Below are 26,935 nucleotides of genomic sequence, written 5' to 3'. Positions count from 1 at the left end.
TATTGAAGTGTGTCATACTGGCCTCGTCAAGCTAAATGTTAGCTCTCTCCTTTTCAAATATCCCACTCAAAAGATAGTAAAGGAATGGAATGAAAGCTAAACCTACAAAGACAAAGAATGGCGGTGGGGACGTAGAGGAGAGCTCCGAGGCACATGGAGGAGTGGTAGCAGAGTGATAGATGCCTCAGCCTGCAGTGCGACTGGAGAGATGAGGGAGTTGGCCTACAACTGGAGGCTGGAAGGGAAGGCAGCGGCTACTGTAGAAGGCAGGGGGAGGGGCCAACATTCAGGAACTTAAGACAGGAGAACTGGAGCAGTTCCTCCTCTCCACCCTAGATGTCTGGCTTCTACCTCCCCACCCCCTCCCACCCCAGAGCAGACTGGAGGTCTGTTCTCTGGAGAAACTGAAGTGGAATAATGTTGGAAGGGGGTGTGAGTGACTGAAAACAGGGGACGGAGAGCTGGGACCTCAATGCTTGTCTCCTGCCCGGTTCCATTATGCCAGCAGCCAGGCCTGTGTACCCCCAACAAGGGTGGGGAAGCATCTTTTCTTGACAAACCGAACAGTTCTGGAAAAAAATGCCCCAGATACTGAAATGCATGGCCCCCTCAGTGAACAGCTTGGCACCTTTTTCTTATATTACTTGAAGCTCACCACGCATAACTCCTCCATGCATATAGAGCCTTCAATCTGCTTTTAGTACTTTGCTCTTAAATAGGACCAGCGGCTAAGGATCTGAGTCATATTAAGGCCTCGACATGAAAGAAATGGACCAAAACAAACCAGAAAAGCGAAACTTTGTAGAAAATGGAGATGGTGCAGACAGCAGAGAAAATGTGTGTTTTGAAAAGAGTTATAGCAGAAAGAGAGAAGCGATTTAATGTCTAACATGAGAATAGCACTTATGAAAGAGAATTAGTGATAGTGGAAATAACAGTAAATACTTGAATTAAAGAAAACACAGTTGAATATATATTTCTACAAAAGTAGAACAAAAATTGGAGTTGAAAAGTAGATGAGATAGAAATGCGAAAAGTTGAAATTCAGTCTAATGACTAATATATTAGATGCAAAGATAAAAACAAAATAAATGGTTCTCTGAACATCTTCATAGAAATAATACAAGAACATTTCATAGAACTAAAGACTAGTAAGTATCTAACAGTTGTGATGCAGCTGATGAAAGGATCTAAGGATAGATGTACAGAAAACAAGACAAGTAAAAATAGCAATGACTTATTAAGTCTAGAAAAGTTAAAGTTTTATAAGAAAGAAAAGATGACAAGAGTCTACAATGTGGCTTTTTGGTGAACACTGTTTATGTAGCCATGATACTATAAAGAGTTGGCTCTTGATTTTGTTATTGGGAAGCTAGCAGAATGAGAAATTCATATGTATGTTGTATTATTTACCGCATATAAAACTGGTAAATTAAGAAAGAGGCACAGTACCCAGCAACATGGACGTAAGTAGAAGAAACAGCGATAATGTGTAATTGGTTTCCTCTGGAGAATGTGATTGGGATGGGGGGAAGAGGAGAGTCAAGGTTTTCATTATATTTCATTTTGCTGTGATTACAAAATAAAATTATTTGAAAATGTAACTGATAACTGATGAAAATGAAAGTAGACATAATGAAATAATTGGAATCTGTGAGATAATGACAAATTTTGCAGGTGAAAGTACCTCTCGAAGTCATTAGGTGATGATGTCTAACATGTTTTACATTTAAAAGGATAATCGCCAAGCAGAACTGACAGCATCATGCTAGTAGGAGACACATGTAGCCAGGAGGACCCAAGACAAATCAGAAAGACAATACAAGTAAGGATGAGCCATAGCTAAATTAAATAATTGGTAAGGTTGTATTAATGGATATATTTTTAATGCCATGCCCTAAAAAAGAGACTACACCCAGCACCCATTTGACACTGACAAAAATTACCCATATATGTGCCTACAAAGGAAACTTTAATACATTTTTTGTTGTTGTTAATCTTCACCCGAGTATCCTCTATTTTTCTATTGATTTTAAAGAGAGTGGAAGTAAGGGGGGGGGGCGCGAGAGAGAGAGAGAGAAACATCGATGTGAGAGACACATCCATTGCTTGCCTCCCACATGCGCCCCAACCAGGGCCGGAGGGTCGACACTCTAACCACTGAGCCATGCCAGGCAGTGCAGTTTAATACATTTTAAAAGAAAGAAAAATGGACTTTATTTTCTGACTACAGTGCAAGTAGAAATGCACAACATATATAAATAAAGACCCTCCAAGCCAAAACAGCACAACAGCAGACATGCTGGATATGAAAAAACTTTCTCAAAAATAATTCTTGTGTCAAAGAAGAAATCAAAACCACAAATTGAAACCACCTAGAAAATAATAATGGGAACATTACTCTGGTGGAGAGCTGCTTTGCCAGTGTCCATTCTTTTCTCTCTTCTTACTAACAGAATATTGATTTTGTTGAGAGTCACTGACCAGCTGAAATCCCTGTACACAGGCCTCCTTTTAGTCAGTGGAGCGGTGGCTATATGAGTAAGTTCTCACCAATAAGATGCCAGGGATTATAGATGGGCGGGGCTTCCAGCAGAGCTTAAAATGAAGGTTGACTGAGCTGTCTAGTAAGCATATGTGATACTGATGAGTCATTTTATAATCAGAAGGTGTCAATACACCTAAAGGAAGATGAGTGGAAAGATAAAAAAGGTGTGTTCCTCCAAAATATCCAGGGATCCATTCATTCCAGCCTGGACTTCCTACCTCTTAGGGAAAAAAAATTCTAACCCTTAAGTTGCTATTTTGGGTCTCTTTATTAGTAGGAACCAATAAAATTCCTGACACACTCACATATCACAATTTATGGAATGCAATTAAAGAATGAAAAGAAACAAATGAAGCATGCAAATCAATAAATTGGAAACAAAAACAACAAAATAAAGGAAAGTAGAAAGAAATGAGGCTCAAAGTGGAACTCGATAAATTAGAAAAATGAAAAAAAAAAAAGAGGCTAAATCTAAGAGCTAGTTCTTTCGGGAAAACAATAATTTAAAAGATATATAGACACATGTATTTACCTGCATCATCAAGAAATAGGTGAAGAAAGCACAAGTAAACAAAACTAGATCATGAAAAATAGATATAGAGATGAAATGATTTATACTTTGCAACACTGTGCAAATAACTTTGAAAATGTGGATCAAATAGGCAATTTTCTTGGTAAACATGCTATGAGATTGACTCTAGTATATAAAGAGACTCAAAGAGACTAGTAACATTGAAAGACATGAGACAGCCTTGACCTGAGCCCAGTTCTTACTGCTCTTCTGGCATCTCCTTTGCTGTTGGATTTTTCAGTGTGAGGGAAGTGGATTTCTGGTGAGAACCTCCGGTGTGGCACGCTGGTATCGGGGTGCAGCCTCTGGCAAGGGTGGCCACACACCAGATAGGTGAAGGCAGTGATTCTTGGCGTTAGGACCCATCCCAAAATAAAGAGCTCCGAGTCTTCCGTTTTTTTATAGCATTTTCCAAATCAATATGCTACTTGATCTTTTTTAGTAAGAAAAAAAATCATTGAAATTGTTTTCAAAACATTCCTTAAGGTTTCAAATGTTTCAAACAGTCTATCCAAATAAATAGTGGTAAAGATTTCAAAGCAGGATTATGCATTGAAAAGGTGGAGAGGGTTGTTTTGACAGAAAAATTAACGGTATAGAAAGAAAGAAAAGTGGTGAGCATCGGAACACTATTAATTAAGTTCATGGAAAAATACCTTGTTTTCACATGCCGGTAACTGGAATATCCCTACTGGTTAAAAATAAATGGCATGAAGTGTGAGGAAACCAGTTAAGGGGGGAAAAATGAAGCAACCAGAACAGCCGGTCATCTAGAAACAGAATCATGAAGTTATGCCAAAGGCTTCAGATCATTACACCAAGTCATCCACCCCGAGGCCAGGGTTTAAGCCCTGTGTTGGCAAACACCATGGTCTCGTGAGCCCGGGGGCATCCAGAAAGGCCTGCTTGGACAAGCATTTGGTTCTGGAAGTTTCCTTGCTGTTTAAAGTGTGTTGTTTTATCTGAACTTTGAAGTTTCCCCACATAATCTTCATGAATTCTAACGTGCTGTCCTCTTTTACCCCATCTTTCCCTGGTAGCGGGAGCAGTGAGCCATGGAGCTGTACTTCGGTGAATATCAACACGTGCAGCAGGAATACGGTGTCCACCTGAGGCTCGCCAGTGATGAAACCAAAAAGTTGAGGAATTCCCAGCACCCTAAGGCAGGCTCCTACGGGGTCAGTATTCGGGTACAGGGGATCGATGGCCACCCCTACATAGTCCTGAACAACACGGAGCGCTGCCTGCCAGGCACACCTTTTTCTGAAAACGGGCCGTTTCCACCGCCAGTGATAAATGACCTGCCTGTGCATCCCAGCAACGGCGCTGGGCTAGAGGAGGACAGTGCGGACGAGCTGCCCTTTCCAGAAAACCCGTATGCCCCACCCAGCTCAGGGAGAACCCCAAAGCAGCCCCCTCTCTTTGAGGCCAAGCATGGAGCTCTAGAATGCAAAGAGGGGCCCGGGAAGCCATCGCAGGTGCTGAACTTTCAGAGGCATCCCGAGCTGTTGCAGCCCTACGACCCTGAGAAGAATGAGTTGAACTTACACAACCACCAACCTGCTCAGGGTAACTGGCTACAGACCCTAACAGAAGAAGGCACCAACAGTAAGAAGGGCTGGACTTACTTTTCCAAACCCAGTCGTTCCCAGCCCGCCAGCCCTCCTCTGGAAGAGCTGGCCAAGTCCAACGTGACGGCCATTCGCTTATGCAGCTCGGTGGTCATCGATGACCCCAAGAAGCAGACCTCCGTGTGCGTGAATGTGCAGAGCTGCGCCAAGCAGGGGCCGGCGGCGGCGGAGGCCCCCTCCCCGGGCGGGAGGCCCCCACCTGCCCTCGGCCCGCACCCCCACCCCGAAGCCAAGAAAACCAGGCCGGATGTGCTTCCCTTCCGGCGCCAAGACTCCGCGGGTGCCGTCCTGGACGGAGCGCGCTCCCGGAGGTCCTCCTCCACGTCCACGACGCCCACCTCGGCCAACTCCTTGTACCGCTTTTTACTGGATGACCAGGAATGTGCCCTCCACGCTGACAATGTGAATCGGCATGAAAACAGAAGGTATATCCCCTTCTTGCCAGGAACCGGGCGGGATATCGATACGGGATCGATGCCTGGCGTGGATCAGTTGATCGAAAAATTCGACCAAAAACCTGGGCTGCAGAGAAGGGGCAGGTCTGGGAGGCGAAACAGAATCCACCCCGAAGACAGGAAGAGGTCCCGGAGCGTGGACAGCGCCTTTCCCTTCGGCCTCCAGGGGAACTCGGAGTACCTGACCGAGTTCAGCAGGAACCTGGGCAAGTCCAGCGAGCACCTCCTGCGCCCCTCGCAGGTGTGTCCGCAGCGGCCGCAGGCCCCGGAGCACCCCCGCGGGAGACAGAGCGCGGGGCACGCCTCCGCCAAGCCGCAGGGGGCCCCCCCGAGGCCTCCCCAGCAGAGCAGAGATGGGAAAGCTCTGGAGAGCAAAGGTGGCCAGGAAAGTAGCCCGGCGCGTGCATCCTCCCTCCCAGCGCAGAAAAAGGAGGAGGAAATCAAAACGGCCACTGCTACGCTGATGTTACAGAACCGCGGGCGAGCCGCGTCGCCTGACTCTGGTGCCAAGAAGATTTCTGTGAAGACATTTGCGTCCACCTCAAATACCCAGGTAATACTAGGGTGGCTCCCCGCCCCCCCCTTTTTTAAAATTCCTGCAGCCTCATGCTACGGGAGGCTAGAGCAATATATACCTGCATCTGGAGTGGGTGATTGCACATAGATTTTTTAAAAAATATTTTGTATTGTATTTTTTAGAGAGAGAAAGGGAGAGGAGGAGAGAGAGAGAAACATCGATGTGATGTGACAGGAAACCTGGCCATGTGCCCTGACCGGGAATGGAACAGGCAACCTTTCAGTGCATCAATTAACTGAGCCACATGGGCCAGGGCACACGTGGATTTTAAAAAGTTTTTCCTAAAGATATGTCCTGCTGCTGATTGTATGGTTTTCTAAGTTAATTCAAGTACAGTTAGATTTCCACTGGGGTCTTGTCTATAAAGTAATTTGTCAAACACTATAGAGAGGTTCGCCTTTACCTTTCGTATGGATGTGAAATCAGAAAGGAGGTGGAATGTGTTTCCACACAGAGGTTGGGTGCTTAGGTTTGTGTAGATGTGTTAATTATCCTCATGAATTTGAGTGACTGGGCTAATTTCTGGCCTGAGAAAGTAGGTTAATCCTAATTTAAGCTTAACCCTAGTGATGGAATTTATTTAAGTGGTACATTTAGTGTTTTGCTAGACACAGTAAAAACATTAATGATAATGATAAAAATGACAATAAGGTTAGTAAGTGTCAGGACTATTTGTCATATGTTATAGATGGGCACCAACCCTGTGAAGGCAAGTCCTATTAACCTCAATTTACAGGTGAGAAAATTGAGGTGAGGAAGTTAAGTAACTTACTCAAGGTTACAGAGCTACTAACCAAGTGGTAGAGCCAGCTGTAATGAGGATCCTTACCTGAGGAATCACTTTTGGAAAGTAGGAATGTGTTTGGAAGCTCCTGCTTCCGGGTTTCGCCTCCTGCCTGGAAACACCGTCTCAGTCTCCAGGGATCTAATGACGCCCTCTGTTCCAGGCCACGCCGGACCTGTTAAAAGGCCAGCAGGAGCTCACTCAGCAAACCAACGAGGAGACGGCCAAGCAGATCCTCTACAATTACCTCAAGGAAGGGTCAGTGCTTTTCCTTAAAGGAGCAAAATACTGTCATTTCTGTGGGGCTCTTCATTTCCTTTTCTGGGACCTTCTGCTTTGCCCCCTCCCTCGCTGCCCTGTGTGAGCCATCGGAGGGTTAAGATTCAATGGCTGGAGTTTTCACAGCAGCATTCATTTAAATCTTGGGTGGTGGGAAGTGAAGATCAGGCAAGGGGAGTATAGGGAATGATATTGTACTTTAAAAATTGAATGTATTTTTAAAAATGACTATACTGAATTTGTTGTTAAAAAACGAAAGACAGCAAGGATGTCTGTTGTCCAGTTTTGAATGAAGTCTGCTGTCACCTTAGTTCAATCACCCCTTATTAGAAGTTACAAATAAAAACATCTCCTTCCCTCCCCAGAGTTGACATTGGCAGGAGCCCCTGCTTCCAGTATTTTTAAAGCACGTATGAGTCACTTAAAAGCAGTGCTTGCCACATACTTATCTTGGAGGTTGAGTGCGTAATCTGGTTTCACTCCTTACTCAGATACCGATGGCGCTGGAATTCCAGGTCAGGAATTCGAGGTTCCTGTTTCAGTTCTCTCATCAGATGTGATTAAAAAGAGAAAAAGCGTTACAGTCTGACATGACTGGAAGTCACGTGGCAAATACTCACTGGTATCAAAACACTGTGTGGTTTTTGTTTTTTTTTTGTATTGAGCCTTACAATTATTTGTCAGTAATAGTAGACCTGACAAAGTGGTCAGGTTCAAACTATAAGATAAGGGCTCTTTTGGAATGAAAAAACAACAGTAACCAAAGAGATACTTATATTCTTCTAGCTAAGTTATTAGTGCCTCTCTGTGATGGGTTTTACCATGTTAAGGTTAAAGTAGAAGAACTTTTGATTTTTAAAATTCTCTAAATTATTTTTTTTGGTTCATGATTTGAGACAGACTTTAGTGGGAGGCACCTATTTAAGGAAACTTATTAAAAAACTATTTTTCCCCCCTAATTGTCAGGTATGTGTGATAGAAGACGTGGTTGAGGTTAATAAGACTTCAGCCAATTATTACCTGTCAAAGTCTAGACAGAGGGCTGCTGTGTTGACAGTCTTAGCTTGGGGATTTGTTCTTTAGACATAGGCTGACCAAGTTAAGATCACTGCGGATCATTCTTAAGCATAAGATTTAAAGGTAAAAATGTATGTGTGTGTGAGACACACACAGAGGAAAAATCCCTTGTTGGAATGAATGTAATTCATTTGAATCAAACAGCAAATTACTACATTTTCACTGGATGTGTTCTCCAAGCTCATTTAGAATGTTGCTATGTCTCTTTCATGTTTGGAAGTGGGAACCCCTGTCTCAAATTGAGTGGTAACATAGGACAATTTATTTGACGAAAAAATACACCATCCACCCTGCTCTTTTAACACTGGTTTTGTAAAAAAAAAAAATCATGCCCCTTGCAGTTTGTCTTCTTAAAGGGCTTGCCTGTGTGTCAGGGCACATAAAATATCCTGGGGCCAGTGGTTGCCCTTCACTGTTGTTTTTCCTTTGCCTCTTTTCCAGAAGCACCGATAATGATGATGCCACTAAAAGGAAAGTCAACCTGGTCTTTGAGAAAATCCAGACTTTAAAGTCTCGAGCGGCAGGGAGCGCACAAGGAAGTCACCAAGTAAGTTGAGGTTTTGTATCTTGCAGAGGGCATTTAACATGGGATGTGGCAGGCAAATGGCTGTTTCTTCAGTCTGTACAATTGGTTATGGCACCAAATGGGAAGTTTCCTGAGGAATGAGCTGGACCTGAGATGGGAGATCTCGTTTCACATGTTATGAATTTATACTCTGCCTCTCTTTTCCAGAAAGGTTTTTAAGATATTTTATTAAAAAAAAACACATAATAGGATGAAACAAATTTAGAAAGAGGAAATAAGAATAGAAAGAACTAAGCAAATTAATGGATAGATTTCATAGGCAGATTTGGAAGGTTGGTGTGAACTGACGGCCCCAAACTTTGGAACTTCAGAGAGTAAGAAATAAGAATAAGAACAAGAAACTAGGGAATAGAGACAGCTGAAGCCAACCAGCATCGGTGGAAGGGAAAGGAAGGAGTGGAGTGGTGCCAAACTCTTTTAAAAAACTGTCTGTTTAACTGATTGTACTGAATTCGAGTTGGGACTTGGAGATTGCTTTTGTTAAAAAAGGATTCGTCTCATAATTGATGAACATCTGCTATATGTCGCACACACCTTGTACCCTGAAAGGAAGTAGCATTTAAGGGAGACGACTGAACACTTGTTCCTCCGTACGCCACTGTGCATTGGGACCCATTTCTTGCTTGTGCGTCTTTACTTTCTCCTCCCAGGGGAATTCTGCAAAGGCAGCAAAGAGAGGCTACCCAGAGGCAGGTAACAGGAAGTTTGTCTATAGCTTCTTTTCAATGTTGGAAAAATTGGATAGAGGACATTTTTAGGCATCAACTACTACCTTTTCTCTATTGCTCAGTGTTCCCCTAGCACTCAGCTAACCCATGACTGCTGCTCTCCATCAAATAGAGATATATATGTATATGTGCATGTATGTGTATATTTATGTGTATGTATGTGTGTATGCATATGTATACACATATATATATACACATATATATGTACATATATACACACATACAAACAGGAGTGGGCAAAAGTCAGTTTACAATTGTTTGTATGGAAAATACAATAATAAATAATAATACAAGAATAAACATATACTCACAACTGTAAACCCACTTTTGCCCACACCTATATATAATATTTATGGTAGTATAAATATATTAACTGTTCCCACTGGGGAATTTTTAGATTATACACTTTGTTTCAGGAGTGCTATGTAGTTCTTAAAATTAGCTTAGGATTTTTTTTGCTAAAAGTCTTAAATCCAAATTATCACTCTGACTCTTGCTTTTCATTTGCCTGCATATTCTTAGGGGGAATATATCCTTTGGCCTTTTTTGTTTTGACATGCTTTGGTCTTGATGTTAAGATTGTCATTGTGGGTCACAGACTAGGGGTATCAGGGTAGCCCTTCTGGAGTCACTAACACTAATGGTGTCTCACAAGATTATAGAAATCTCTGAAGGAAGGGAAGGGCGTTGTAGGTAGAGGGAATGGCACAAGCAAATATAAAATGTAAAGAGGCATGTGTTAGGTATGTTTAGGGGATGGAGGTAATTTTGTGTAGCTGGAGCAGAGAGCACGTGGGGACGAAGCACCAGGTAGGAAAACCTCAGAAATCGCATAAGAAGTTTCCATTTCAGACCAAAGGTGATGGGCCACCACTGATGGACTTTACACAGGAATGAATAGCGCCATATTCCTAAGAATTCATTCCTGTTGTAGCTTTCTGAAAGAGGTGAGAGCAGAGGAGGGGAGACCAGTTAAGAAGCACTGGGAATCAAGTGCGAGGTGGTAAGGTGAGCTAAGGCCCTTAGACTTCTGGCTCCGATCGCAGTGCCCTGACGGCTTAATTGCCCATGTTTTCCTACTCCCTCTGCCTCCCTGTTACTTTCTGAATCTGATTATTCGCTGGCAAAGGCCAGTTAAGTGATTTTCTGTGAGGGAATGTAGGACCCTCTCCCCTGTGGACTGAGAACATCTTGGGAAACGACAGCAAAGCAGGCAGGGGTTTTGCTCGGGAAGGAGCGTGTGCAAGTTCCCTCGTGGGTCGGGTTTAGATTTCTAAAACGGACTGTTCTCATTTTGTCTGAGAGAATGGGAAGTCCTGTGTTTTTGTTGACTGGGGGCTCTGGTTAACTTCACAGGAGTAAGTGAGGAAATACCGCTTTCCAGGTTCATCAGGCACAACTCACACCTGGATTCAGATGCATGAGGGCCAAGTCACTGCCTTTTCCAGCTTTGATTCCTGCTTTTATCCCCTTTCCCCGCCATGTAGTTTTCCAACCACTTTGCTATAGTTTTTTAGCCAAATCCTTTTGAGAACATCATCCTATTATTACATCCATGGAGGAAAAAAATGAGATCCATTAATATTCATACTCAATCAGAGATGCTTCCTAATAGACTCTTTAATCAGATCCCTCTTCATTCTCTCTCTCTCCATTATGGAAATGTGACATCTAAAAGAAGACAGCCAGTTTAGCCAGCTTACAGTTATTTACTGCTTGCATCCAGGCATATACAGAGTGAGGGATAAAAATATCATTGATGGTGATGGAGCAGTAATTCCCAATCTAATGAAAAGTTTGTAATAGATTTTTACACAAAGGGCCTTGGGAACACAGAGACATGGGCTTTGGGTATTATTTTATGCAATAGATGAATCTTCACAAATACTTATTTTTATCTTTTACATTGTTTTATTGGGTATAACTTACAGTAAATTGCACAAATCTTAACTGCATAGTTCAAATGCAAGCACCACCCAGATCAAGATACAGGGTACTCCCATCACCCCAGAAGGTTTCCTCATGCCCCTTCTCTGTAGGGATCTACATTGGAATCTTAAGATTTTAGAGTTACTGCTCTGATTATGTTTTGGGGAAAAGAGAATGAAAATAAATCATCCTGAAAATTTCAATGCATATATCTTTGCAATTAACTGTAGGCTTCTAACTCTTCGTCTGAAGTCAAAGATCTGTTGGAACAAAAAACCAAGTTGACCACAGAAGTGGCTGAACTTCAGAGACAGCTTCAACTGGAAGTCAAGGTATCTGATTTTTCCTCAGTTATTTTTTTCATTTCCTTCTTGATTGGTAAAGAATATTTTAAGTACCTTGGGATGCCCAAGTGAATTGAAAGCCAATATTCCCCCCAAAAAAGAAACATTCCTCTCATCACAGAAGTAAATCCCTGTATATTTGGCTCCTACTGACCAAAGAACTTAAAACAACAACAACAACAAACAACCCAAAGCATATCGCGACTGTTTGCTTTGACAGAGAAAAAGAATCACTGTTGGATTCAGTCAGGCCAGTAGAAAACGAAATGCTTATAAAATATTGGAACTGAGTAATTGAAATAGTACAGTAAGGTTTAGCTGTGTTTGTTTCTCTTTTAAAAGTATTACAACTCATTAAATATGTAATATTGTTTCTAGTCACACACAACTATGCCTTAATTAAGTAGTTTGATTAATAATTAATGACATCACTAATAATTAATACTGTAAGTGCAAAGACATGGAGTCCATCAGAGTTTAGAAGGATGTCTTGTAAAGTTTCAGCATAACATAAATGTACGGTGGAGGTACTCTAAAATCACATGTGTTCATATTAGAATCAACAGAACATCAAAGAAGAGAGAGAGAGAATGAAAGCAAACTTAGAAGAGCTCCAGAGCCAACACGACCACAAGGAGAAAGAGAACTCGGTGCTGCAGCGGCGGCTGGAAGAGAGTGAGGGGGAGCTCCGGAAAAGCCTGGAGGAGTAAGTCCTGGGCCGAGAGCCTGTCCTTCCTGGTTCTTCATCTGATGTGGCCAGAACCTTTTTGTCCATTTAGTACTACCTGGTCTTCCAAATATTTACAGCGGCTGCTCCCTCTTCCTTTTCTCCCTGGTAAGCAGAAAGGTTAATAATTTTAAAATTCGTACACCTTAAAGATGTCTTGTAAAGTTTCAGCCCTTAGAGTGGGTCTATAGTAGGTAAGTGAGAAGCAGGGAATGCGGAGTGGTGATATCTCAGGACTGAGATTTCAAGGGGCCTGGGCCCAGCCTCCAAAAAGCACGTCACGAGACCTCCATAATCTCCCGGTTTGTGGATTCTATCCTGGATGGTGCTGGACTCTGTGACCTGTGCTTATATTTCTGTTGCGTCTGTAGAGATGGCAAGTCAAGCCCGGTGGCCGTGTCACTGTGGCCGTGTCTTAAAATCTGTGCAAAAGAGATCTGAAACTGAGGTCAGAAAGGGTGCAGTGCTAAGAAGCCCTGTGGACACGATGGAAACTTTAAGTGAAGGTTAGAACAGGAGTGAAATTTGGAGGGAAATTCAAGAAAAATAGGACATTACGTAATAAAAGCATTTAATTGCCTTGGCAATTTTGATGGTGTAGTTTTCGCTTTTAAGACATTCTTAGAGGTTAATTTTAGAAAAGAAGTTGGTAAGAAAACAATCAGAAAGTTTAGGGGGTAGTAAAGACTTTACAGTATAACAAGGTAGAATCGTTGTGAATTTGATTTCGAGCAGAGGTTGCCAAACTTTTGTCAGATAGTAAATACTTTACAGTTATGGGCCATATGGTCTTTGTTGGAACCTCTCAATTCTGCCATTGTATTGTGCAAATGACTGTAAGCAATATATAAAAGAATGAGCATGGCTGTATTCCAATAAAACTTTATTTATAAAAATGGGCAGTGGGCCAGATTGGCCCATAGGTCATAATTTGCTGACTCTTCTGGTCTACAGTCCTGGGGGTGGGGGGATGTGGAGCGGGGAGAGTGGGAGGCTTCTTGGGGCTTTAGATGACTCTGCTTGAGCATCTGGAGGTCTGCAGTCAGATGGGATGAACGTCAGCAGAGCCCGAGGTCTGTCTGAGGGACTCCTTCTTGTCAGGCTGTTTCAGGTAAAGATGGAACGGGAACAGCACCAGACGGAGATCAGGGATCTCCAGGACCAGCTCTCGGAAATGCATGATGAACTGGACAGCGCCAAACGGTCCGAGGACAGGGAGAAGGGGGCTCTGATTGAGGTAAGGGGCCGGTGGGGTCAGGTGACAAGATAGGCCCCATCTGCCTGAAGAGGGTGAGATGGCGGAGGTGGGATGGGGACTGAGTACCCTGAGCCATATTCTGTTTTGTGCATTTACCACACCTGTGCCTGTGGTTAGATTCTGTAAGAGCGTCACGTGTAATAGTTTTTAAACATTGTCTTAGGAAAACTTCCACCATACAGAAAAGTAGACAGGGTACTGCAGTAACTTCCACAGAGCTCCAACCCAGATCCAACAGTTGGCAACATTTTGTGATATTATCTCCACTTATTCATGTCCATCCGTTCATTCTTCTATTTTTTTCATGCATCAATTTATCCATCTTTGCTGAACTATTTCAAAGCAAATTATAGATAACACCATGCCTCACGCCTAAATTCTCAAGCACACATCTTTGAAAATTATGGAATTTTCTTACAACCACAATACTATTATAACACCTAAAAAATTTAATAATTCCTATAATATATATACAATATAACAAGAATTCTAATACGTGGGCCCTCATTCAAAATTTTCCGCTTGTCCTCCAGGCATATTTTATGGTTGTATTCCCCCACCTCCCAGCCAGGATCCAATCAGGAATCCCACATTGCTGTCACTGTTTCCATTTATCCCGGTATAGCACCCTTCCCCCTCATTCCCTACGGCCTGCTTTTCTCCTCCCATCCCATCCATCTTCTGACGAGATTAGGCCAGTGCCCCTTTGATTTGTCTGATTATTTCCTTATGGTGTCCATTATGGTGTTCCACTATCCGCTATATTCTAGTAGATTTGTATTTAGATCTCTACTCTAATAGATTTAGATTAAACTTTGGGCAAAAATACTTTGTAAGTAATGCTATTTATGGGAAAGCATGGAAAATACATTAATGCCCATACAACACTTAGCACAGGTTAAGTTTTTGTTTAAGGCCCACAAGACTGTAAGCTCCAGGAGGGCAGGGTTGGTGATGGGGCTCAGCATTTTATCCCAGAGCTTGGGACACATAGCACTCAGTAAATATTTGGGGGTTGGTTGGATGGATCAGTTATGAGTTTGTAAGTGAATGAATGAATCTGTTTGCTGTGACACAGGCTGCCCATCTGGCCTCTGCCCGTATTAGTATACCCCCTATTAAATATTTAGCTCTATCAATCAGTGAGCAAGCGGATAAGATCGACTCTTTCCTCTGCTTAGCATTTGTTAATTATTATGGGGTTTTACAAAGACAGTTATTTTTTCCTCCTGGATTAGATTACCGTCTTGTTGAGGTATTAGATACACACATATAAAAGTGATTAGAGAGCAAGAATAGGTTTTGAACATCTACATTTTTGGGGGGAGTGAGTCTAATTGAGAGTCACAAAAATACACAAGTGCCCATTTAGATGTTTTGATATTTGCTATAACATTACCATCTGCATTTTTGGCATAGTTTTGAAATTTATTTCCATAATAATCTTTGTTTTGTAGGAACAGTTCAAAAAATAAATGACACAATTTAGAACAAAGCAAAAAAAAAAAAAAAGAAAGAAAGAAGAAAGGTACCTTGTTAGTATTGAATTTTTATTTTCTATTGCTTTCCCCCAGGGCTGAGTCTTTCTTTGACCCGTTCTTGGGGTTAAAAGCTGCTGGCTTTAGTTCCTTGTTAAGTCTCCTCTGTCAATTGTTTTCTCACCCCTTCCTTGTTTGGTTTTGAAGTAATTCCCCCGGAAGGATTTTAGGTCCTGCCCTTTAGAAGTAAGCCTCCCTCTTCCCCATGACTTGGCAGAGCTGAGCCCTGTGACCACACAGCACAGGGGTTCTCGTGAATGCATTTTCACATGGTTACAGAGCAGAATCATTTCTCCCCACACGACCATCTCTCTCTCTCTCTGTTTAGACCTTTTCTCCTGAGAAGGCTTTAGTCTTCTTTCCTACCACCTGGTATTTCTCTTTTTATCCAAGGATTTCTTAAAAGCCACCATATTCATGGTATTATACATGGTATTCATGGTATCATGGCTCTGTCTTTTTCTCAGGGCTCAGAGTTACAAAGACAAGGGTATTAGAATGCAGCTTTGAGCATGTGTGAATTTATCACTGAAATATTATTAAAACCACAAAATGAAATTTTAAAATGGGGGTGGGTGGGTTGGTGGAAAAATACTTATTTTCCTAACATCTTAACAACGATTTTTATTTCTACATTTTCTGTTTGCCTCCCTACCCATTGCTGGGTTTCATCTCCCTGCCTATAATGTAGGGACAATTATAGTGTCCCTACAGTTTTGGTATCTGCTTTTAAAAGTTAATGTCAGAAACATTTTCCCTTGTTATACCTTATAGTCTTTATTTATATTTCATTTTTAAGGAGATAAAACCACAATATATTTAATTATTCTCCTATGCTTAAATTATTTCTTTTAATTATGAGAAAATATGGTGAACATTTTTTACATGTATCCTTGTACTTTTTGGAAAAATATCCTAAGGATAATTTCCCAGAAATGATGTCATTGTACAGTTTCTGGCTTTCAATAAAAATGGTAGCTTCACAAACAAATTTAAATAGAAGGTAAAACGTTGCCATATTTCATGATCCCTTGTGTGGACACTTGACTGATTTGAAAAGGGAAAGATGTTATCTTAGCTATAGGGAAGTCCCTTAAGTTGCTGAATTTTCCCAGTAACTGACATATAATTGTTATTTTCCCTTTTCCATAATACCCTCTATCCTTTTAAATTCTTTATTTTAGCACATTTGACCTTGTCCTATTTTTGTCTCTCTTTCTTCTAGACAGCTAAGTCAATACCATTTCGTCTTTGCATCTTCCCCCATTTCATGCCAAGCAACAGAGCAAATGAATAAAGTGATTTCAGTATCAAAATTATTATTATTTTTAAAAATATATATTTTATTGATTTTTTACAGAGAGGAAGGGAGAAGGATAGAGAGCTAGAAACATCGATGAGAGAGAAACATGGATCAGCTGCCTCCTGCATGCACCCTACTGGGAATGTACCCACAACCAAGGTACATGCCCTTGACTGGAATCGAACCTGGGACCCTTCAGTCCGGAGGCCGACGCTCTATCCACTGAGCCAAACCAGTCAGGGCTCAAAATTATTTTTAAAATGTTACCATTTTAGCCTAGCTGGCGTGACTCAGTGGTTGAGCGTTGATCGATGAACCAGGTTTGGTTCCCGGTCAGGGCACATGCCCGGGTTTCGGGTTTGATCCCCAATGTGGGGCCTGCAGGAGGCAGCCAATCAGTGATTCTCTCTCATCATTGATGTTTCTATCTTTCTCTCCCTCTCCCTTCCTCTCTGAAATCAATAAAAATATATTTTAAAAAATGTTACCATTTTAAAAAAGGAATATATTTGAAATGAGCTATCTTCTTCCTTGCTTCTTTATCAAAGAATATGATTTAATTAAATAGTTTACCGGTGAATTTGCAGTGGTAACCAGGGGGAGGATACATGCCTCAGTTTGGGTGATGTGTTTTCAGGCAGAGAGAGGCTGGTAATGAGAGAATGGGAAAGGGAAACAGAGCACATCTTCTCTTAAAAATGTTCCTGATGCCCTAGCTGATTTGGCTCAGCGGATAGAGCGTCGGCTTACGGACTCAAGGGTCTCAGGTTCGATTCCGGTCAAGGGCATGTACCTTGGTTGTGGGCACATTCCCAGTAGGGAGTGTGCAGGAGGCAGCTGATCGGTGTGATGTTTCTAACTCTCTATCCCTCTCCCTTCCTCTCTGTAAAAAATCAATAAAATATATATTTTTAAAAAATGTTCCTGACGTTTCTGGCTTTCTGGTTGCGTCTTTCCTGTAATGGGAGATATATCCTCTACTGCAGCCCATCTGCAAGGTTAGTGAGGGCACAGTTGGCTTCTGAACACCAACGTGGGGCTCTTTCCCTCTGGAAGATCATCCTCACTGTTTTAAACGAGTTTCCTTGGACTTGTCAGTGACATTTAAAACATGATCATAAAATAGACTCCATCTCCTTGTCACTTTCAGTTTCTTCTTCATCTCTTAATCAGAAGTGGCCCGGGGAATCTGATAACAGGTTACAGTTGGGGCCAAGTTTTCCATGGCATTTGGCTTAGAACAGACTCTTAAACACAATGAACATTGAACACATTGTGGTATTGAATGTTTGAAAGAGGCTGAGGGCCCTGTATTTCGTGAGATGCCCAATGCACAAGAACTTGCATGAAATCTCTTCTAATACGACTTGCCATTTTGTTCAATAACATTGGGCCCCGATGTGGAACCAGTAAAGCGACATTAAGGAAGAATACAGTAGTTATTAGTTTTTTTAAAGGAAGAAAGAAAGAGAGGAAAATCATCCTGTTTTCTCTGGATAAGCCATACAATTGACCAACAATCGGATGACTTTTTTTATTCTTAAACAACTGATGGTTTTGAAATTTTGTTTTTAACTCAAGTTACAAAAAATGATCATAGAACAAATTTTTTGCCACTTCTTTGTCCAAAAATGTGTTTTCCTCCATTCCGGGGGAAATGGGTACACATGCGCCGTCTTTCTAAGTGCCAGGGCAGTGGAATTTTCTAATTACTGACCATCATCTTTGATGGGAGCCTGCAGTGCTGACAGCTGGGCCTCTCTCCAGCAGCCGCGTGTTTTATCCCCGGCCTTTGCCAACATGCAAGTCCTTTACGTACCAGTAAAATGTGCTGGTTATGACATTGTATTGATCTGGGGATAGGCTGTTCTCAGAAATATTACTGAACATCATAGGAATTTTAATAAAACAACTAAAAAAATTCATGTTTCTCACCAACCCTGTTACATTTTATAGGCCATCGTTCTGGAAAAAATTGCATACTTTTCTGTCAGCTACAGTCTTGATCTAAAACCATTTACTCACCCTGTAATTGAACATGGGCCAGAGATAGGGATCTTATAGAACGGTTGGGAAGCATTTATGCAGAAGAGGGCTTAGATCAGTGTTTTTCTCATTTTGACACGGAATCCCTATGAATAGGTGGCATGTGAGTTAGAGCGTGCAGTGAGCAAGTCAGTTGCTGCATTGGGCGTTCTGGTGTGTGTGTGTCTTCGTGCACCTGTTGTCAGGACAGCCAGTCCCAGAGCGTACTTCCTTTTTCTCTCAATTTTCCTTCCTTCTTGTCTTTTTGGAAGAGCCTATTTCTTTGCTTTAGTTTGGGAATGTTTAGCACAAGTCCTATTATGTAGTAAGTACTACACACAGCCAGCTTTATAGTCTCCTGCACCCGCACACACACACATATACATGGTTTTCATCTCCTGGCTGCTTTACTGTGTGTAACTGACCTAGGTTTAGAATGCACTGATTCTGAGCGGCCAGTGTCTTCCCTTGTTTTCTTTGATTGGAGTCTGTAGAGAGGCACGTTCATTTCTAATGGGTGTTGACTTATATTTTGAAGTTTACATGTTATCTCTCCATTCTTTGGCTTGATAGAATTGTCAGTCAAGCCACTGAGTTGATGAAGTGATGTTTTTGAAATCTCCTGTGCTCTTTGGTCTCTGCCCTGGAAAACGTCAAGTGCTCTAAGTGCTATGGTGAGGTGTAATCTGATTGGTTTCCTGCAGCACAATCCACTTAAGCAGCAGCCCAGCCGCAGATAGCAGCTTGTGGGTGTAGCATAGACCAGAAAGCCGAGGTTCTTAGCATGCATTGGCGGCAGTGCACAAAAGGCAACTCAAAAACACAGACACATCCTGGAAAAGATAAGTGTGGGAAGAGGAACTGCCTTATCTCGAAAACAATTGAGAAACGTGTGAGAGTAAGAGCAGGAAACGGGTTAGATTCACAGGAGCTCGGATGCAGAGGCTGGCGGGAGGCTCCAGGAAGACCTGCCGGGAGCCAATAGCAGCAGTGATGGCGGAGTCTCTGCTGCTCCCTGAGGAGGGGTGGGCGGTGGCAGCAGCAGGACTTGCCCTTTGATAAATATCAGGACCAGGACGGCTTATATTTTCATAAGATTTGCTTCTGCTCTGTGTTGGGTGCTTTGGAAGAGCCAGAGTTACCTTAGCTACCTGGATGAATCCCTTGATGTTTCATCTGAGCTTATCAATGCCTGTAAGCTGGATTCCTGAAGAGCTACATCTTGCTCTGTGCAATGCAGCTCTACCCTGAGACTGCAGAGGTTCCCTTGGTTCAATGGATGTGCATGTCGTAAAGGAAAGGACAGAGATTCCATTGGCAGTTATACTTAGGTCAATAGGAGTATTTTTACCCCTCACCAGTGACACTTCTTGAATGGAAAGTACCTTTTCTCTGAGGTCTCGGGTCCCCAGTACCAACCATTCTGGTATCTCTAGACTCCCGCTGTACTGTACATGTTAATTTATTTATATCCAGAACAGACACATTCCCGATACCATTGATCCATGCATCTAAGATATAGTAAATCAGATGCTGAATGTCTAACAGGCGATAAGAAAATAAATATGTGGACTGCAAAGTAAAAGTGTTAAGTGCTGTGGTAAGTACAGCCAAAGTGAGATGGGTATTCAGGGAGGGCATTCAAGGAAGACTTCTTGGAGGAGGTCAGTATTGTATGAGTCTTCAGAGATTTTTCTGAAAGGCAGAGGGAGGTGGGACTGAGAAGGGCACTTCAGAAAGAGGAAGCCTGTGGCTAATGTCATGGAGGCCACAGGTGAGAGACTAGATGTGGGGAGCAGTTGGTTGGCTATTGCAAACCACCTGGGTAGGAGGTAATGAGAGTCTAAATCAGGGAGGTGAGGGAAAGGATCAAAGATGTTACAGAACCAACTTTTTGTTGATGGGGGACAAGGGTGAGGTTGGTCAGGTTGCTGCCAAGCTTCTGAGCAGGTGGTGCCTTCGCAAGAGTAACGAGCAAAGGAAGTGGAAAGGAAGGAATATGATAAAAAACACAAACCTATTGAATCTGAGGTGCCCTTGGGACAATCTAGCAGGTTATTGGAAGTGCAGGTCTGAATTCAGATGAAGAATTGGAGGTAAAGCTTTGGGAGTTATTTATATAGACTTAATAGTTGGAGAAAAATAGATGAACTTGCCAAAAAAAAAAAAAAGAATGCAAAGGTGCATTCTTGGGGATCATCTTAGCTTTGGGGAAGAGGGAGAGAATAGCCAGAAAAGATTGTCACAGAAAAAATGACCTGAGGGAAGAAAACAGGAGAGTATAGTATCTTTGAACTGCAAGGCATAAGAAATTTTAAGGAGACAGGTGGGGAGGATCAAAGAAGGTCAAGAAAAGTGAGGACTGAGAAGGGGCCATTGGATGTGGTGAGTAAGAGGTCACTGTGACCTTGGAGGGGGCAGTCTGGGTACAGTAGGAACAAAAGCCATAGCAAGAGATTCAGGAGTGACTAGTAGTAAGGTGCTCAAGAAGTAGAGGCAGTGAACAGAAATTATACTTTCAAAAAGTTTGGTACTAGCCCTGGCTGGTGTGGCTCAGTTGGTTGGCGTGTTGTCCCATACCCTGAGAGGTCATGGTTCAATTCCCCGTCAGGACACATACCCAGGTTGCTGGTTTGATCTTTGTCTGGGTGCGTACAGGAGGCAGCTGATCAGTTTCACTCTCACATCGATGTCTCTCTCTCTCTCTCTCTCTCTCTCTCTCTCTCTCTCTCTCTCTCTCTCCCCCCCCCCTCTCTCCCCCCCTCCTCCTCTCCCTCCTCTTTCTAAAATTAAAAACAGAAAAAAATATTTGGTGGTAAAACTTTTATATTTTTGTTTTTGTTTCTTTGCCCTTGACTCAGAGGATTCTTGTGCCCTGAAGGAAAGGACATAGATGCCCAGAAACAGAAAGGAACAAAATGTCGGGGGGGGGGGGGAGATAGCTGATAGAGTAAGGACTTGGAGCGGGCTGGCAAGGGGCAGCTCACTGCCAAGTGGCTTTGTTGTTGGGGAGAAGCTTGAAGTTCAAGAACTGGGGAGAGCAGAAGCTGAGCTGGTCATGCCCAAGTCCCGCCCGGTTGAAGGAAGGGAGTCTGCAGGAGAGGGTGGGCTCTGAGCTTGAGGAGAGCTGAGCAGGTCTGGGGTGAAGATGGCAACGCAAAAGGAATGCCTGCTGAGCTTTTGGCAGAACACACTCGGGTTTAGGTAATGTGATTTGTAGTGGAACTTGTTGCCCCAGTTTTGTGACTCCTATGAACTTTGAGCAGCTTAGAGAAATGTGAATCCTTTGCCCTGCTCAGGTGGAAGGAGACTGGGACAGGACTGGGATCATGGGTTAAGGGTTCCAGTGGGGTGTGAAGTCAGTGAGGGCAGCAAGCCCATTAGCAAGGGCCACAGACCATGGCCCAGACATGAAGTGAGATGGAAAAGTCAGACATGTCCCCTCAAAGCAATGAAAATTAAGTCAGTTGCCCTTTCTCCCTCAAATCTCAAGGCTGAGCTTTCGTCAAATGAAGGGGAATGATGGCCTCTGAGGAGTGGAAGGGAGGGGAGATGGTCCAGTCGGTGCGCAGTGTGAGGGAAGGGACAGTGGGGTGATGGCCGCTCTTCTGAGTGGCTGAACTGGAGGAGAGAAGCGGGGCTGCTGTACATAGTGGCTCATCTTCACCTCCTGTCACGCTTCCTCCCTTTAGGAACTCTTACAGGCCAAGCAGGACCTTCAAGATCTGCTTATCGCCAAAGAGGAGCAGGAAGACCTCCTGAGGAAGCGGGAGCGGGAACTCACCGCCCTGAAGGGAGCCCTGAAAGAAGAGGTTTCCAGTCACGACCAGGAGATGGAGAAGCTGAAGGAGCAGTACGACGCCGAGCTGCAGGCCCTGAGGGAGAGCGTGGAGGAAGCCACCCAGGTGAGTCCCCCACTGGCAGGTCAGCCGTAGCGGGTGTCGGGATGGGCAAGAAAATGTGGCTTGGGAACAGATAGCAGGGCACAAGGTCTCCCACGCCAGCGCCAGTGGTCTTGCTTCCTATTCGTTACAGAGTGAAACTTTCATCATGGAAATAGAGCTTACGCACAGAAAGTTCAACAGTGCTGCTGTTGACGACTTTGAGTCTATAAACTTAGACGTTGTTAAGGTCATTGTTTTAGCGTGAGACTTGTGTGGTCCAGTTCTGGAGCCCCTTGCAGAGCAGAGATCTGCACCCTCTAGCTGTGCGGGGAGGTCACAGCGAGAGGGTGGTTTTGCTAAGGGCACAGCATGGCAGGAAGCACCCAGGTTTCTGGCATCCCTCCCCCCACCCCCGCCTGTGCCTTGTGACGGGGAAGCCTTTTGTTAGACATTTCAGTTCTTTTCTCAGCACGGTTGTGAGAGGGTTAATTGACTACATGGCCCAGACCCTGGCGAGATAATTTTTCTCCTAATTGAATTCTTGGCTCCTACAAATAGATTCTCCTAAATTATGTTGAAGTCTTCTGGTGCGGGCCTCATGTGGGCTGTTGAAGAAGAGAAAAAGCAAAGCTTTGAAGGGGAAAATGCTCTGAAATAATATGCCATCTTTAGGGAAAGAGGGGGATTACAGAGTATCATTTCTTTTAGAGTCTCTGCAATGTATAGGTCAGAGATGATGAAGAAAGCACTCCCCATACGGTTTGTTCATTGTGTGATGATTACAGTGACAGCTCAGAGCTGGTAGGCCCTCCCTCACTAAGCTCCATAGTGATTCACTGATTTTCAGTTATGGCACAGTAATCGCTAATGACAAGAAGTGAAAGATGGGTTTGTTTGTTATAACAAAAGTCTGGGACTGATTGCCTCCCACACTCACCCCAAGTCTGTTTGGGGTTATTATAACTGAGGCAGTTACCAAAAAAGGCCTCTTGTTGATTTGCCTATCTTAGATTCTTTGGACATACGGTTTAGTTTGAGGGAGAAAAGCGAAACTGATTGGATTTTCATTGCTTTGAGGTGGTGTTTATTTTTTCCACCTCATTTTGCTTATATGCAACAGCCTGGTGTCCTTGCTAGTGGCCTTCACGTGCTGCTTCATGGGGGACACGCCCAGAGGCTACTGAGTAAAATGACTCTCCTTTGAGCCCGTCTTGTCTGTATCATCTTCAGACATTGCATCAAAGCTTGAGTTATCAAGGTGTATTCATCACAGGGCAGGGAGCTGGGGGTGGCGTTAGGCATGCTTGTAGTGGTTTCACTATGAGGAAAATTAAACTGGTACCACACATGGGTCTCTCCCAGACATAAATGGGGACGGAAACATGTCCGGTGAAAGAGGATGTCTCTTTTGTATGAAGTTGAGATACTCTGTAGAGACTTAGGCTCTTGCATTTTGATCTTTTTGAAGGTCAACGTTGTTCATGGCACTTGCATTATGCCAGTTTAAGAGGGGTAACTGCATCGCCCCACATCAGTCTGTGAAAGAAACAACAGGCGAGTTAGCCAAGGTGTGTGCCATTGGCAGAGAATGCAGGGTTTCAGAGCAGCAGGAAGCGACCGCAAAGGGGTTCCCCTTAGCATCCAGTGGGGTGCGTGCCAGCAAGGCTCTTTGCCCCAGGTCATATTCGGCACTGCTGGCAGCATCCTTCCCTGAGAGAACAAATCCGGTCATGTCAGCCTCTGCTTTAAACTGCCCTGGCTCCCATTGCCCAGACTTAAGTTCAAACTTGTGAGCATGGTAGGCAATAGAAGTCCCTTCTTCTTAACCCCGTCTCCAGAAAGTTCCATATTCTTTTAGTCCTCTCACCTTCCCCTTTTCAACTTGAGGAACCTCTACTCATCCTTCAAAACCCTCCCCAAATGTCCTCTCTTCTCTGAAGGTGCCCCAGGTACCTCCACTCCTCTTGGTGGAGTCAGGTACACCTTCCTCGGGGTTCCTGTTGCACCCTGGCTATTCCTCTACCACGAACTATTAGTTTGCATCACACCAGGTTGTAATTTATCATCTTGTCTGCTGCCTCTATGAGACTCTTAGTTTCTTAAGCACAGGGGCCTTTTTACATTTATTTTTTAAATCCTCACTTGAGTATATTTTTCCCATTGTTTTTCACAGAGAGTAGAAGGGAGGGAGTGGGAGGGAGAGAGAGAGAGAAAGAGAGAGAAAGTGAAATATCGATGTGAGAGAGACACATCAACTGATTGCCTCCCATACTCACCCCAACAACCCAGGTTCATGCCCTTGACTGGGAATCGAACCTGTGACCCTGCAGTGCAAGGACCAACACTCTAGCCACTGAGAACACCAGCCAGGGCACAGGGGCCATTTTTTATCCACTTTTTTTTTTCTTAGACCAGAAGTGGCAAACTCAAGTACCTTGGGATCCGGACAGGGACATAAATGAGTGAAGCTCTGGGATTGTTGTTGGGGTGGCAGTAGGGCGCCGTGGGGACTGTGGCAGGCCTGAAAGTGCGTCCTTTGCTGGAGGGTCAGTTGCTTCTCTCCTACAGCTCAGGAATGTGGGGCCCATGTTGCTAGATCTCGCAATGTTTAAAGAGAAGCTGGACAGCTGGATGTTGATGTGAGATCTCCTGACTTTTAAGCAGGGCATTAAATTAAAAAAGAAAGAAAAAGTCACATAGAACACACACACACAAAAACACAACCCATCTGGCAGGTCGACAGCATGTGCTCTTTGTCTCTGGAGCTTAGCCCGGTGCCCGGCCTGTGGTCACATCTGTGCGACGTCTGACGAGTGAAAGTAAGTGGAGGACAGACTCCCCTGTGACTGGGTGTCCGGCCTGGTTGTGGTTCCCGCTGAATTCTCTCCCGTGATGATGTGGGAGGTCTTGTAGGGAATCTGCTCTTGCTCTGTGAATTTCTGTGCCTTGCTTTTGAGTTTCCCTTAAAGAGGACTGTGATGATGTTTTTATACTTTAGTTTTTGCTTCTGAAGGTGGTTGCTGAACAACTGTGCCCGAAGCATATTTAATGGAGAAAGTTATGTTAATTTAGTGGACAGATGCTGCCTTTTTGTTACATTTGACATGCAAGTATTCGCTAATAGAATTTTAAGATGATTCTATTAACTTCTTGGAGGAGAGTGAATTGAATGTACTTTTTTAACTTGGTAGAGTTATTTCTTAAATTTGCACTGGCTTTACCTTTTTCCATCCCTGGGGAAGTACTCGCCCCCTCACCACTGACTAAAAGCCGACATTGCATTGCAAAGTTTATTTCCTTGGTCATCCATTTTTCTAATTGTGCTGCTGCTCCAGGGCCTAAAAACCCTAAAGTGCTATTTTATTATCGTCAGATGACAAACATTTCATCCTGGCCTGAGCTTGAGCACTAAAAGTTTTAAATGACTAGAACAGTTGGTGAAGACTGTCAAAGTCTATTAAGAACATTTTACAGGGATTCCAAGCAGGTCCTCTGTAAAAGTGGTTCTTGTAAACCCAAATGGCCTCACCTTTTTAAGAACAGACTGATTGCTCACCAGAGAAGTCCTGAGTGCCTGGGCTGTGGGCTTCCTGGTGTAGCAGAATGAGTGGAACCCCCACAGGCTGGTGAGGTGCCCATCAGGTGGCTACTTCCATCCCTTCCCAAGGAGATACGGCAGCGGCTGGAGCCCATGTGCAGAAATGGACAGTCAGTGGGGATGTGAGTGACTACTGTCTGTGAGTACAATGAAGACTGTCCATAGCTGCGGGCTTCCCTTTTTCATCCCCACCCCATCCGGTCTCAAACTCTTGTACAAAAGAGAAGCACATACTGTTTAGTGTTTTTCGGTTTCTCTGAGTAGAATAAGTTCAACTTCCGGCTCCTCCAGGAACTCCCCTGGTTCCCTCTTGTGCCGTATAATTGCTGGACCTGGAATTGCTGGGAATTTTGTTCTTGGTTTTCTCTTCCCTGTCATATTAAGGACTGTCATCATTTTTTCCACTGGGCATCCCCATTGTGCTTGACACGTCATAGGTGCTCAGAAAGTGTTTGTGGGTTAGAGGCATGAATAGACCAAAGGGGAGACGCCTTTGAGTCCCCACCATCCCAAGGCCAGGCATTAGGCTGTTTTGGGGTCTCATTTATGAGTTAAAATGGTTTCTCATGAAAATGAACAAATCTTGTCTATTGGGATCATAATATTAACGTTGATCTTGGAAGGACTACTTTTGTGTCTAAAAGAAGCAGGCATTTTGAGGAGGATAAATAAAAAAGCCACTGTATTTCTGTGTTGGGTAATAGGACTTCTGGGCCATGAGGCTCTTTCACAGTGCCCGCCATATAGCAGTTAAGCAGCAAATATCTCTTCAGTGAATGGATGAAGGGGAAAAGGAGAGGAGGTAGGATGTGAGAGACAGCATTTACCAATTTACTTGCTGAACAGTTGCCAAATGCATAGTATTGTGCTAAGTCATGTGAGGGTTAGAAACATAAATCAGAGTATCTGCCTCCCAGGAGACAAGGGGAGATGGGCAACACTGGAGCTGTTACGAGGAGGAAGGAGCAGCTGCCCCGAGTGCAGTGGAGGGGAGTGCGGAAGGGGTGCTGTGCGCAGGAAGGAGGTGGTGGCAGGCACGAAGGTTTCATGGAGAGAGCGGGGGCTCGGTTGGGCTGAGAAAGGTGAGTGGTAT

The 26,935-nt window shown here is 43.6% G+C and overlaps 1 protein-coding gene across 3 annotated transcripts in view; it reads left to right on the top strand.

Annotated features, from left to right (window-relative positions):
* CGNL1 (cingulin like 1) overlaps positions 1 to 26,935 on the top strand; it is a 135,077-nt gene that overhangs the window by 35,345 nt on the left and 72,797 nt on the right. Inside the window, exons 1-8 of one of the 3 annotated variants that reach the window (XM_023751609.1) lie at positions 1,701 to 1,825; positions 4,160 to 5,758; positions 6,730 to 6,824; positions 8,364 to 8,469; positions 11,396 to 11,497; positions 12,067 to 12,215; positions 13,338 to 13,473; positions 22,053 to 22,265. In XM_023751609.1, the coding sequence (XP_023607377.1) occupies positions 4,175 to 5,758; positions 6,730 to 6,824; positions 8,364 to 8,469; positions 11,396 to 11,497; positions 12,067 to 12,215; positions 13,338 to 13,473; positions 22,053 to 22,265 (2,385 nt within the window). In that variant the 5' untranslated portion in view covers positions 1,701 to 1,825; positions 4,160 to 4,174. Of the gene's footprint in view, positions 1 to 1,700; positions 1,826 to 4,159; positions 5,759 to 6,729; positions 6,825 to 8,363; positions 8,470 to 11,395; positions 11,498 to 12,066; positions 12,216 to 13,337; positions 13,474 to 22,052; positions 22,266 to 26,935 lie in introns of those variants that run through there. The other 2 variants (XM_006085909.3, XM_023751608.1) reach the window with 2 other exon arrangements.

This window comes from Myotis lucifugus, unplaced genomic scaffold, assembly GCF_000147115.1.
Source record: "Myotis lucifugus unplaced genomic scaffold, Myoluc2.0 scaffold_23, whole genome shotgun sequence".
Taxonomy (NCBI): domain Eukaryota; kingdom Metazoa; phylum Chordata; class Mammalia; order Chiroptera; family Vespertilionidae; genus Myotis; species Myotis lucifugus.
This window is presented reverse-complemented; position numbering and strand designations above follow the sequence as displayed.